We start from the raw sequence: 13,987 nt of genomic DNA, 5'->3' as shown, positions 1-13,987 counted from the left end.
GCTTTCCCCTAATTAGTTACGACACGAAAAAGTATAATCATAGTACTGCTCTTGCAATGTTTCGGAGGGTTGTGGGGGAGAAAGCAAGAAGAGTGGGGGTCGGCACTTTGTGGCTTTTTAGTGTGTACCTTATGTACAAACATCCTGCTAAAATTCAGCTTTCCCCTAATTAGTTGCGACACGAAAAACGTATAATCATAGTACTGCTCTTGCAATGTTTCGGAGGGTGGTGGGGGAGAAAGCAAGAGGGGTGGGGGTCGGGTCTTTGTATTTTTTTAGTGTATACTTTATTTGCTAACATCCTGCAAAAATTCAGCTTTCCCTAAATTAGTTGCGACAAAGCCTATTTTTTTATCTTCATTGACTGGGCTAATGATATTTTCCTCAAAAATCGCGAAAAGAGTGTAGTCCGTCTTACTTATGAACAGGGCATTGAAGTTTCTACCAGGTCTGTCCGAAGGTGATTGATCAAAGAGTAAAAAAAAAAAAAACAACGCCACACCGAGGCTGAGAAAAAGCGTATACAGTGGGCAAAACAACCAAAAAAAAAAAGACTCTTGAGAACTGGAATCAAGTAAGTACTATTCGTAAGTCATGCTATTAACAAATAATGTTATAATTTTGATTAGTTTAATGTTTTATAGGTATGCTTCTTTGAGAACTCCACTTTTAGCATTTTGTTTGAAAAAAATTTCTTTTACCAGTGCCCCGCCAGGCGGCGTGTGACGCCACCTGGGGAGCTATTCCATCAAGAATGTTTTTAAGAGAGTGTTAAATATCCGAAAAAGCACATATCCCTGATTCTGTGGCGGGTACAAGGAGCAGCGATGCATTTTTTGTCACATTTGTCTACACAATCTGCTTTCAGTGACTTGTTTTGGTCAATTTGAAGCTTTTGATGCGTGCAGCTACTAACTGAGAAACACTTGTTAAATTTGCCATTGCGTTCTAGAAATGTATGAAGGGGAGTAGTAATGCTTTTTTATTTCTCCACATTTTCTATGGGACATGTTTGAAGCCTGCCCATTCTCAAAAGGTTTTGACAATATCAAACAAGAATATCAATCAAATGTTGAAATTCAATTGCAAGATGTAGCAACATTGCTTAATTAATAGTTGTTACTTAGGTACTAACTATAGCAGACACCAAAACTTTCGAAGGAATAATTCTAGAATACTTAATATAACCTCACGACAACATTTTTTTTTTACAAGAAACTAAAACTGGAGTAACCTTTAAAATTTGTAAACTGATGCAGTCTGGTATTGTTGCCACTTCTAAAAAACAATAATGATACCAGCTGCTATGCAGAATTTTTAAAAGAATGTGGTTTGTGGTTTATTTCTTTAAAAAAAATTAGTGAAAACTTGAAAATACGAGAATTTGAGTTGTGTCCGTAATAATTTGGCCACCCACTGTTATTCAAAATATCAATTTTTAATTAAATATTAGTATATTTTATTTTGAACTAAACATTTGATTTTGATAACAAATAGAAAAAAAATTGAAAATTTATATACCCAAATCATCAAAGTAACTCCACTGTAAAAAATAAAAATTTGTCAATTTTTAAATGTATTTGCTTTGTTGTATTTTTTAACTTCATATATTTTACAAATTCAAGGTAGAGCCAAAATATAGATCCATTGTCCATAAATGATATCAAAGTATAACTTTATTCAAAATATTATAAACTTACTCAAAACGTAGCACTGCAATATGAAATTCGTAAATAGATTTTAGGCTTTAGAATATTTGTTTCTTATATTTTTAAAATTTTATATTTTAAATAGTATATTTTTAATGCTTAGATGTAACAAAACAAAAGATAAGAGACAAAGTTCTAATCATTGAAGGTACAGTACCTGTAATGGTAACAATTTTAAACTTTTGTTTAAGTTGATTCTTCTTTAATTAGTTATGAGAATGTTGATAATTTGCTTTTTTACCATAAAATATCTTTGAATTTTTTTCACATTTCTTACTTGTGTAACTTAAAATTCTTCAGATTTTTAAATTGTGAAATAGTAAACACTATGTATATGTTTTTTGTTTAGAATGGCAATAATTTGCTTAAATGATCTTACTGTGTAAAAGAAAAGAGATAAAAGTGTTCTTTAAAGTTTATGAAGTCTTTAAAATGTCAGAGAAATAAACTCAATGAGCAGGTAAATTTCCTGAGGGAAAAAAAACAGGAACGAATATATCCGCTTCTCACTTGTAATAATAAAGTGAAAGCTTTTTATGTAGAAAGTCACCTATATAGCTTGAGTAGGGTCTGGTGGGGGAAAGTGGTCAATGGGGTAAAGTGGTCATACGTCAAATAAATGGCTATAACTTGGAAATAAATGTTTGAATGAATGTAAAAATTTTACTTTAGAGTAAGGCAGTTAGAAACTACATTTTGAATACGAAATTTTACAACTGGCAAAATTTAATTCGGTAAAAAAAAATGTTTTGCATGAACATGAAAAATTTTAAAATCTAAACACCTATTTTAACATTCTTGGGAAATTTTGTTTGTTAGAATTTGGAACAGATTGACTATACAGGAAGCTTCCTTCATGTCTCAAGAACTCTTACTCATTAGCAGTTAGCTGAATCTGTTTTAGATAATTTTTTAGAACAATTTAAGTAAGATGGGGTAAAGTGGTCATAATATTAGGCTTAACAAATATTGTTCTTCTAATGCCACTTAATCGTTAAGTATAAGACAGATATAAATTAAATAGTAATTTCACTTAATATGTATTGTTTTTACAGTAAACAGGGTTAAATTTACGAGTATATGCAGATGCATACGCATATAATCGTTTACGCACGTATATAGACGTACGTATTCACATAAATGCACCAATAAATACGTATATGAGTATCTGCAAATATTTTTAATCTATACAGATATACATTCGACTTTACAGGTATATACTCACTTATACTCGTAAACACTTATATACTCAGGTAGACACGAATATACGCGTACGTACTCGACTATACACTTACATACAAGCATATAATATACAAGTAAACAGGGTGAGTTTAAACTTTTAGGCAAATTATTAAAATGTGTAAGAGGGGAGGATAAGAAGCAAGAATCGTAAGGAACATACGGTCACAAACACAATGCTGACGTGCTATATGCACGCAAAGCCAGAAACTGATGGATGCAAAACAGCTCACAAATTTATATATTACGCAAAGAAAATTTTACACAACATTTTAAAGCATCAAGAAAGTTTTAAAGCGGTTGATGAAATTTGCGGCCTGCAGCTGTAATACATGTGCGTCGCAATCACAAAGAACTCTCTGTTGCAATAACGAGACTTTTGAAAAAGTTTCATCTGTGTATGCGTCTTTGTTGCGATGCTTGTATTAGAGCTACTAGAGGCCATAACTTTTAACAACTGCTCTAAATATTTCTTAAAAACTAAAACGTTGGATAAAATCATCTTTGTGTAACAAAATTGCGATTTGTTTCCATCCATCCGTTTCTGGCTTTGTGTGCATGTAGCGCGTCAGCGAACATAAGTTCCTTATAATTCTTTGCTTCTTATCCTCCCCTTTCAAACTCCTTAGATTTTTGCCCAAGAGCTTTTGCTCATACTGCAGGCACACATGTATATAAGCTTATATACTCGTGTATACATACATGTACTGGTGTATACACGTAAATGTACGTATATATATCTATATAGGTATATAATCGTGTTTGCACGTATACATACGTATATACTCGTGCTTGACAATATATATATATATATATATATATGTAAGTAGACACGTACAAACACGCACTGGATGTATCCACGAATTAACTCGTGATACCCGTGTATGTGTGTATGTACACTTATTTATGCGTGTATACGTCTACTGTACACGTATATACTCAGGTATGCACGTATGTACTCGACATACAAGTGCATACACGCATATGATATTCGTTTACACGCTTATATACCCGTACGTACGCGTGACACGTACATACACGTGACACGTGTATACTCGTGTAGACATGTATACACTCCTGTAGTAATCACGTATGCATGCTTATATACTCCTGTATGCATGTATATGTTTTATATGTTTGAGTAGACACGTGCATGCATGTATCTGATGCGTACATGTATTTACTCATATATGAAAGTGTTTACTAATGTTTACACGACACGTATATACTTGTGTATACACACATATGCTTGTGCATATACTTGTAATTGTAAAAATAACCGAAATATACAAATATTAGGGTTGTTTATAATTGTTTTGCATCTATTTTTAACTATGACTACTTTCCCCCATGCTATGACCACTTTCCTCCCACCCCATGGGGTAAAGTGGTCATAAATACAAAGGGAAAAGAAAGTGTTATAAAAACTACTTAAATCAATACGTATTTTCCTAAAACTCAATGTACTGTGTTCTATAATAATGCAATGTAAAATAAAAACAAAAAAAGTTTAAAATGTTTAAAGAATTTATTGTATCTATTATTCACATAAGTTGAAAACCTACGATTTTATGACCACTTTACCCCACCAGACCCTACCTTTTAGTGGTGCATAGAGAAATACTTATCTAGAACTGAAAATTCTTCAACAAATTTCTCCAGGAGAAATAAGTTAGAAACAAATGGAAAAATAAAAGTGAAACGAAAATGGAGTAAAAAACATTAATAATGCAGCAAATTTTTATAAAAGTTATTTTTTAAAGATCAACTTTAAAGTTTTAGGTTATTTTAAAAATCTTCCCTCCTTTAAGAGAACAATCATGCGGGCCAACCCCTCTCACACATTCTGCCAACATTGTTCGATTAGGTTTTCACTTCTTCTGTTCTGCACTTTATCCATTAGCTCATAAGCTTTTACAAATCTTGCAGTAGAAAGAACCGACTATTTTTTGCTTAAATATTTTTACATTTCTGAACAGCAAATTTTATTAGATGCATTACCTATTGCTAGAATTCAGAGGACGATATTAATCCCACCAAAAATTGTCAGATCTCTTTGTGAACTCTGTGTCGACTCGATCCTATGAAAGATAAATCACAACCCATACAAACCAAGAGTTCAATGTCATTCAGGCAATGATGTAAAAGTAAACCATTGTCAGGAATTAGATTAACAATCGGGGGGGGGGGGGGACAAGACATTGATTGCACACTTTTAAAAATTTGGAATATACATAAGCTTGAAATAGTTTGAAGAACATTGCTACCTTTTCTCTCTCCCAAAAGTTTGGAGTCTGTCTTACACATGAATTTTAAAGGGTAGACTTACCTTCACCCAAAGATTTTAGTGTTAGACCATGATTCTGATTTCTTTATAACCTAGCCCCATACTTTAGCTTATATCTTTCTTAAATTTACTTTTAAAAAAATGTGGTCTTTTATCAAAAAAAAAGAAGCTAAAATGGTACATTAAGACATTGTATGATATTTTGTGATATTGCGACTTGAAAATATACTTAAAAAATAAATGCAAGCATCTGTATTTACTTTGCTATGAATTATTTTGAATTTTCAGCATTTATTCATATTAACATATTTTGAAAACTAAAATATGTCTTTATATGATTTTTAAACGAAGAAAATGGTTTAAAAAAATGTGACGTTGTATTATTTTGTATTGATTTTACCTGTGGTTCTAGGCTTAACGCTTTTTTATTTAACGTTTAGATTTAACACTACAGAAGATCAAGGACAAAGTTCTCAATATTGAAGGTATGATACGATCAAAGATTTCTTATTCAGAGTTTGGATTAAGTTCATAAATGTTTTCAATCATTAGACATATTTTTCTCCAGTAAATGTTTTATTTAGTTTTACAATTTTTATGTATTCAGCTTTTTTTCTTTCAATTCAGTGTTAAAATGCAGTTCATTAAGCACCAAAGAAAATTTCATAATCCATAGTGGGACTATGGTTTATTTATGTTCAGAATGAGTTGTCTTCACAAATTTTGTGTGTGTCAAAATTTTAATTTGTTGAAAAGAAGCAGTGAAAACTATACATTTATTCTATAATCAAGTAATCTAGAAAGTTGGTTCTGTTTTTTTATTTTCCCGACGGAATAGCTGCGCTTGTTACTTCAAGTATGAATGTTCTTTCAGCTGAATCATTAATAGACAAAGAAAGGAACTTTAAGACCACTGACTAATTCGGCGATTGTTTGATGAGAGTTAAATTTTTTTTAAAAGCAATCCAGAGTCCCACCAAAGCCTAAAAGAAATTAGTGTTAAGTGTAGACCACAAAAAGCATATCATAATTGGGTCAATGTGAAGGCAATTTTTTGCCACTTCTTTTTAAAGAGTGAAACATCATTTATTACATGGAAATTGGGTATTTTGCATTTGTTTTCTACATTCAAAAAAGGGGATAAAGTGGACCGGGAAGGTGAGATATTCTGTAGAACTGTCAGCTTTAGAATAGCTTATGTGAAAAAAAAGTTAAATGTGGGGGTGGCTTCGTTTTTTGTCTCTTCTTGGACTTTCGACAAGTAAAGAGCTATAGAGAAGGGGAAGGTGCTCTGAGCACCTTCCTCTTGAGTTGTCCATCTGTTGTTAAGCAGGTGATCACACCTGTTATACACTAGAATTCATGAGAAGGGAGATTACATTTGAGGTAAAATTCAGCTTTCGCAATTAAATGTCAAACGAAAACATGTTGTCCTAGTCAATAATCTATCGCTATAACCATCTGATATCTGGATTCAATTCCTAACAGAGTGCAGTTTGAAATTATTTGATGAACAAGGGCATTTTAAGAAACTATCACATTTATTTATTCCGTTTATGTAATCTTAAAAATAAATTTAAAAACTAACAATAGGAATTGACTACGGGTATAACATAGCTGCCTACCTGACCAAAAACAACATAGAGACTAAAACACAAGATGGCTAAGTCCACACAACTACATCAACAAGGAGAAACAAACTCAAATGGCCGATGACTTAAAGTAACTATTCACAGCATATTGATGACTAACACCTGCTCAATGTTGAAGCAAAAGGCAGAACAGCTCAACCGGTAAACAAGTAGCTACTCGCTACCCCAAACGAAAGATGTAACCAAAAAGAAATCCAAGTGCAAGTCTCAGCAGTCAAGCATCTGCTTATATCTCAAACAAATTAGCATACTGATGCAAGGTGGGATATCGACATTATTAGAGGCTCCTTCCATTCATGTGCAGAACACAGCAACTAGTTGTGGCTAAGCACATGTAAAAATCTGCATAAGCATCTGATACAGGCAACACCCACTAATGAGCAAAAGCATGGGATTGCTGATTAAGTCATGCAATACAACAGAACGGCGTTTTAACTGAACATCAACAAAGTTCAATGAGTGGTAACTCATGAGGAAAGATTGTAATGCTAATTCTATCAAATCAAGTTCATCAAGAAAAATAGTACAGTTGACTCCCGCTACAATGCGATCTGACTTATGCGAAATAGCTATAACACGAGTTTTTCAGGAACAACGAATTTTAGAGCTAAAGAGAATTTCTCGCTCTCAACACGAAAACGTTTGAAAAGGAATCGTAATGCTATGTTTAAGCTTTGTTATTGACTACTAAACATAGACTTCATGAATGTACTTTCATCTTTTCAGCATCACTGACTGCTCGTGATGTAAAATACCCAGATATTTATTTTTAGGGGTAAATACCCAAAATGGGTATTTATCCGGGTATTTATTTCAAAAATTTATATTCAACTAAAATACTTTTCTGTATGTATTCTACTATGTATATATATAATCAACCATATACAAAACAATAAATTTTTGGCCAAAAGTTGTATTTTGATCATATTTCAAGAGTCGTTGTGTGAAACAACTTGGCAATCTAATATGATATTCACATTAAATGTGTTGGATATGCCTAAGCAATGTTGATAGCCAAATTCAGATATAAAAAGCTTAACTGGTTACAAAAAAAGCGAACATCATTTTTTTAAGGTCCTAGTATTTTGTAACCCAGTAATAAGTCCCTGCATGACATCAAAATGTAACCAAATGTTGCTCAATTTATTATTACTATTTATTTACCTATATCTTTTGCAGAATGTTGATGTGAAAACTGTTTCTATATTTGCCACGTTATAACTTAAACAGCAATAAAATAAATAACATCATAGTCTTAATAACTTCAATGTTTATTCTTCCAAACATCCCTCATGCTTCCTTTTTTTTTTCATTTTGAATATGACTAACCTAGTTTGTGATTTTAAAATCCTGAAGTTCATCATTGAATTGCTTATACTTCTTCAATTATGACATTGAAAAGAGAGATTCTTTGGTTCACAATATGTTTCTTTCATAATTTCATCAAATCTTTCTATAAAAAATATTATAAACTGTGTAATACATATGTATGTATCAGTTTTACCAATTATTTCATATTTAGCTTTTTAAAAAAAATCCCATCCACTTGTTGCATTTTTTTTGTAAAATACCCAGTTTTTGGGTATTTACCCTGGCCTTAGGTAAAATACCCAAAAAATATTTACTTACCCGCTGGGTATTTACCCGATCCACATCACTACTGACTGCCCAAGTTCCTACACACCTCACTATAAACAATGCTTTTTTAGTGCGTATATATCACCACTCCTCATTTTTCATTTATTTAATTTTAATAAGAACAGTGATGAAATATTGTGCCACATAGGCATGCTGTTTCATCATCTAATGTTTGAAGAGGAAAACAAAAAGCAAAAGTTTGCGACAATTTAAGAAAAAGTAAAGATTCTTGATAAGCTTGAACAACTAGAAAGTGGAGTAAGAAATAACAATGACAGAAAGCACAAATTGCAGATTACTGCAGACACGTGTTTCCGCATTAGAAGGAATGCTTTTTTCAATGCAAAAACTAATGAGCTTTTGAATGAGCATTGAAAAAGGCGTTCCTTGTGACCCCGAGCAACGTGTCTGCAGTAATCTGCAATTTGTGCTTTCTGACATTGTTATTTCTTTATCTTACTTATCTAGAAAGTGGGTCGAAGGTAGCACGACAATTATAAGTATGAGTGAATCTTTCATACGTATAATTAAAAGTCAAGAGCAGGCAATGCGTATAAGTCCAGAACTTAGTTTTAATATAAAGCTCGCAGAGCAGTGTTTAAGCAAAATGCAAACAGTATGAAATTGGAATCTACTCTTCTATTGTAGATTATAGAGACCCTCAAGGAAGGGTGTTACCATAGGTGTAAATGTTATAAAAGTAAATGCGAAGCTACTGTATTTAAAAATATATTAGAATGAGGATCAGATTGCTCAGCATAAATCATCACTTTCAATTTTTAAGTTATAAATGTAACTTACTGTCTCTACTGTATAGTACTCTAACAGTGCAGTGCTTTATTATTACTAAATACTGTACGTACCATACTGATTTATTTTTATGTCTTTCTCTTCCATTGATCATTGATTTTGTGCATCGTAACAGTATTTTATGTGAATAATGTAGCTTTTTTAAAAACAAGGCAAAAATTCAGCTCTTTATGTAAGGAATGGTAATATGTAGTTAAAAAATGGTCTAAAACAGCTTTAAAATGTCTAAAATGATTGAGTATGTTAATAAAAAAAATCATATTCACAATATTTTTCCAGAACGCGAAATTTTGACTTGCGCAAGGAGTCTTGGAACGCATGCCTCGCGCAAGTCGGGATCTGACTACAGTTAAAACTGTTAGTCGTATCATATTAATTCATTGCAACTTAATTTTCAGAAACAATTTTGTTACAGCGAGTTTTTTTTGCAACATCTCCAACCAAATGCTTTTTTTGCTCTGTTCAAATGCTGTTTTGCATTTACTCCGGCAAAATGAATATTTTGTTGTATCAATATTTGCTGTAATGAGATTTTACTGTATATATTGGAGTTTATTTAAATTGTTAATTAAGCTGGAGATTTAGCATATGTCAAAGTCATGAATTAGAAAACTTGGAAGTGCAGCATATAACCTGCGTAGGCCTCATAGAAAGCTCACATGACAAAAGTTAATGAAAAGCAACTAACATGGTGCCTGAAGATTTTTACACAGCATTTTTTCACTGATGAGCAAAAAAGAATCCTGTTCCAACTATTCAATACTTGTTGGCTCTTTCAAAGACAGAATAAATTCATCTCAAGTATTGTTGCATATAGAGATGAAACCAGTCGGAAAATTTCGAAAAAAAAATGGAAAAAAAAAAACGTTTTTTTCCGAAGAAGTAAATTTTCTCTCCGGAAAATTTGAAAAAATTAATTTTTTCAACTTTTCAGGAAGTTTTAATTGAAATTTTCAGCAAAAATTGATTAGAAATTTCTCATACTTAAATTTCGATGCAATTAACTCCCCCCCACCTCCTTGTATATAAAAATACTATCTCGGATAGAATGACTGAACTGGTGGTGTATTTTACAAATACTAGCAATCATGTTTGAAAGTCAAAAATTACAATTATTATTTCAAGTTTCAAAGGCAATCAAAAACAGAAAATGCAATTGTTATGATAAGACACATCTTACTCAATTTTGTAGTAAGTTACCACCCTAAGTAGGGATAATGCAGAAATACTTAAAATACACCACCAGCTCAGTTATTCCATCCGAAGACTGCAGTTTCGTGCTTTTTAGCACTCATCAGCCCGGAATAGGAATCACATGAGCTGGAGGTGAAAAACCTCTTAAGGGAGCCTAGAGAGCCAAACAAACAATAGCCTAATTCTACATTAGCTACCAGTTTGTTTGGCTCTCTAGGCTCCCTTAAGAGGTTTTTCGCCTCCAGCTCATGTGATTTCTATTCCGGGCTGATGAGTGCTAAAAAGCACGAAACTGCAATCCTCGGATGGAATAACTGAGCTGGTGGTGTATTTTAAGTATCTTACTCAATGTTATTGGTTGAACGACGACTTATTTCTGGTGTTTGACCAAGAAAGCTCTCAGACAAAACGAAAAAGGTTCTTTTTTTCCTAATTAAACTTACCTTAATGTATTTTTCTGTCAATCAGAAAAAGAGGATGTGTGGATTGCATATATTTTTCATTTCTTAACTCTTTATATGTTCCAAGAAACACAGAGCTATTAAGAAACCCTATTTTTATTCATTAAAAGTTAATTTTTCCATTTTTTCCAATTTTTTCAAAAAAAAAAAAAACGGTTTTTTTTCCACCACTTCAAAATTTCCGGAAATTTTACATCTCTAGTTACATATATTGAAAAATTTAGTTAAGGGTATTTAATCAAAGTCTAAAGGAAGTTTTGTTAAGACCAGAAGGAGTATGTGAGGAGTAATTTATCAAAAAAGAACATATACATTTAAAAAAAAAAAAAAAAAACTTATTTTTTAACATTTTCTATATTTTTCATTTGAACTCAATCGAACCTCCTAGTCTCTAGAATTAAAAGTGGGACCTCCAAAATTTATTAAAGCGTAAAGTTTGGCTTTTCAATCAAAAGGTCACAAATCCATTCCCTACCATTTTTTTTAGGTTATTTCAAACAGAAAAGAACATATCCTGACTAAATTTGAATAAAAACTATTTATTTCCCCAAAGGAGCACGTATCCTAAATATCCGAATCCCTACTTTTTTGTATGAGTGCATTCACAGCCTCCTTCAGCAAATGTGTCATCAAATAAACTCTGAGGACCATGAAGTCGGTGAAAAATATATTGACGAAGACATTGATATCCATGTCTATTTCAACCTGCAACCATGTTTTAACAAATTGGACCATTTTTTCCTCTTAACAAATACATTTTTATTACTCTTTACTGTGTTTTAAAAAATTAAATTTTTTCATTATTGAGAATTTTTCCAAAAACAAGTTGTTTCCCTTTTTTCTGTGCGAATCTTCCGAATAAAATGCTTTAACCAGTGTTTCAGGGGTAGAATTCTTGCTTTTATTACCTTTTACCTTTTTTTTCTATTTTACTACATCCTAGATTTTATAAAAGAGTATAATCATGAACACTAATGAATTTTGATTTTTACACAATGCTACACATTTCCAGTAGTCATTTCAGTTATCAAATACCTATTCTAAACTATATGGCAACATAAAAAGAGAGTACTTTAAAGGAGACAAGTTTCATGATACATGCTCAAATCAATAGTTGATTAATTTTACTTGTTTTACTTCTCTCTGGAGAGACATAGTGTATGTAAATGCAAAAATGATAAATATTTTGCTAATTATTATTTTTTTCTTGTAGATGTATGCATTTGTTGTTTGAAAGCTAATGAAGTGAAGTTTCAGCATCCTCTTTTCAGAGGTGGTATGTGTGTGCCTTGTAAAAAAAAATTTGAAGAAATAATATTTGCTTATGGTACTGATGGCAAAAATGTAAGTTATAATTGAATTACTTATTCCTTACTCTAACTAAGGTTTCCTATCCCAAATCCTGCAAGATCCTGCATGATATTTAGCAGGATTGAGAGCGAAATTCCGCAAGATTTTCAACCCTGCAAAGATTTTTCATGCAAACGTTTTACAGCTTTTGCAACTCATAAAACAAATAGTCTCTAGCATCATCTGACGTTTGAATCATTTTCCTCTTATATCTGCAAAAAGAGCAAGAAAAACTTAGTGTCTCATATGATGAACGGTGGATTTAAATTTTTTTTAGGTGGATAGAGTATTTTCTGAGAATGAATTGCTATTTTTACTCAAGGTTTCAGGTTTCATACTTCCAGCAATTGCGTAAAAATTATAATCGTTTTCGAAAATCATTGCTAAAATTTGAAATCCAGAAAACTGTGCTTTAGAAAATTTTGAAAAAGTATATTACAGATTGCAAAACTTGGTGACGGGTAGCCTGAATGCAATGTTAGAAAGCTTCTGAAAGCTTAAGAAATCTTTTAAAACCTTTAACTTACTAAAACTGCTCAATATTTTTATCCGCAGATGAAAGTAATAAAAAACTCTACATTATTCAGAACCCGAAGAGTTCCTATTTTTCCTACTTTTTCCTACTTTTTAGAGTTCTCTCCTTATTTTCCTACTTTTTCCTTTTTTTTTCCTACTTTTTCTTTCTTTAGTATAGCAGTTCTAATTATGCTTTGATTCTTATTTTTAAAATCCGCACCGATAATTTTCTGCATGTTTCAATTTTGAAAAACAAAAGAAACAAGCAGATCCTGAGCTTTTCATTGACTGACTGCAGTAATTTCTGGAAGGAACGGCGCGGCGTCTGCGTGTTTAAATGTTAAATTTTCGTAAGTGACTTTTTTGCCGTTGCGGCGTTTATTATCGATTTTTCTTTTCATTGGCCCAACTTCAGTCCTACTGTCTTAACGAAACAATAAAGAAATAGATACTGGCATATTCCGATGTAATTATAAATTATTTACCCATCAATTAGATGCTTTAATTAAAGTAAACGGCCGACTGTTCAAAAAGTGCCGAAAAAGCTGAAGTTCCTATTTGCCAATTTCTTGTATAGATGATTACAATTGAAATGAACCTATGTTTAAACAGAAAGGCAATTTAAAAGGGACGTAAGGAAGCAATAAGTGAAAAACTTGTACACTGTATATATTTTATTGATGTTAGTACAAAATAAAAGCGACTAATAACAGAAATTCACAAAAACGGATCACTTCAAAAATAATCGCGGAAACTAACTTTTTTCATACATAAATATCATAATTGTTCATTCTAAATCGTAAACATAATAATAAAATTTATAAAATTTCATTTTCTTTCCTTGCAAAGAGTGTGATTACAAAAAAAAAATCAATTAAAAAAAAATAAATAAATAAAAAAGAAAAAAAAACCCTAGAATGGCGAAACGTTACTGATTTTTGGAGAAAAATCGGAAATGAATTTTTAATGCGAGATTCGGTTTTTATTTTTTCACATTTTTAAAAGTTGGGGGATAGAGCCACAAACAAATATGCGCTGTATTTTTTTTTCCTTTTTAATGGGTATTTTCTACTCTACTACATCATCAATATCAAGAAGTTGCTCATCATTTTTATGTGCTGCGTTTATGGC

The 13,987-nt window shown here is 31.8% G+C and overlaps 1 protein-coding gene across 1 annotated transcript in view; it reads left to right on the top strand.

Moving 5' to 3' along the window:
* Window positions 1-420: 420 nt before the first annotated feature.
* The window catches only part of LOC129219031 (DNA (cytosine-5)-methyltransferase 3B-like), a 91,839-nt gene continuing 78,272 nt past the window's right edge, over window positions 421-13,987 (top strand). The window contains exons 1-3 of the mRNA XM_054853351.1: window positions 421-460; window positions 5,676-5,720; window positions 12,204-12,334. Of these exons, the coding sequence (XP_054709326.1) occupies window positions 421-460; window positions 5,676-5,720; window positions 12,204-12,334 (216 nt within the window). The remainder of the gene's footprint in view (window positions 461-5,675; window positions 5,721-12,203; window positions 12,335-13,987) is intronic.

The sequence above is a fragment of the Uloborus diversus genome, chromosome 3, assembly GCF_026930045.1.
Source record: "Uloborus diversus isolate 005 chromosome 3, Udiv.v.3.1, whole genome shotgun sequence".
NCBI classification, from domain to species: Eukaryota; Metazoa; Arthropoda; class Arachnida; order Araneae; family Uloboridae; genus Uloborus; species Uloborus diversus.
Note: the sequence above shows the minus strand (reverse complement) of the source record. Positions and strands in the feature narration are given on the sequence as shown.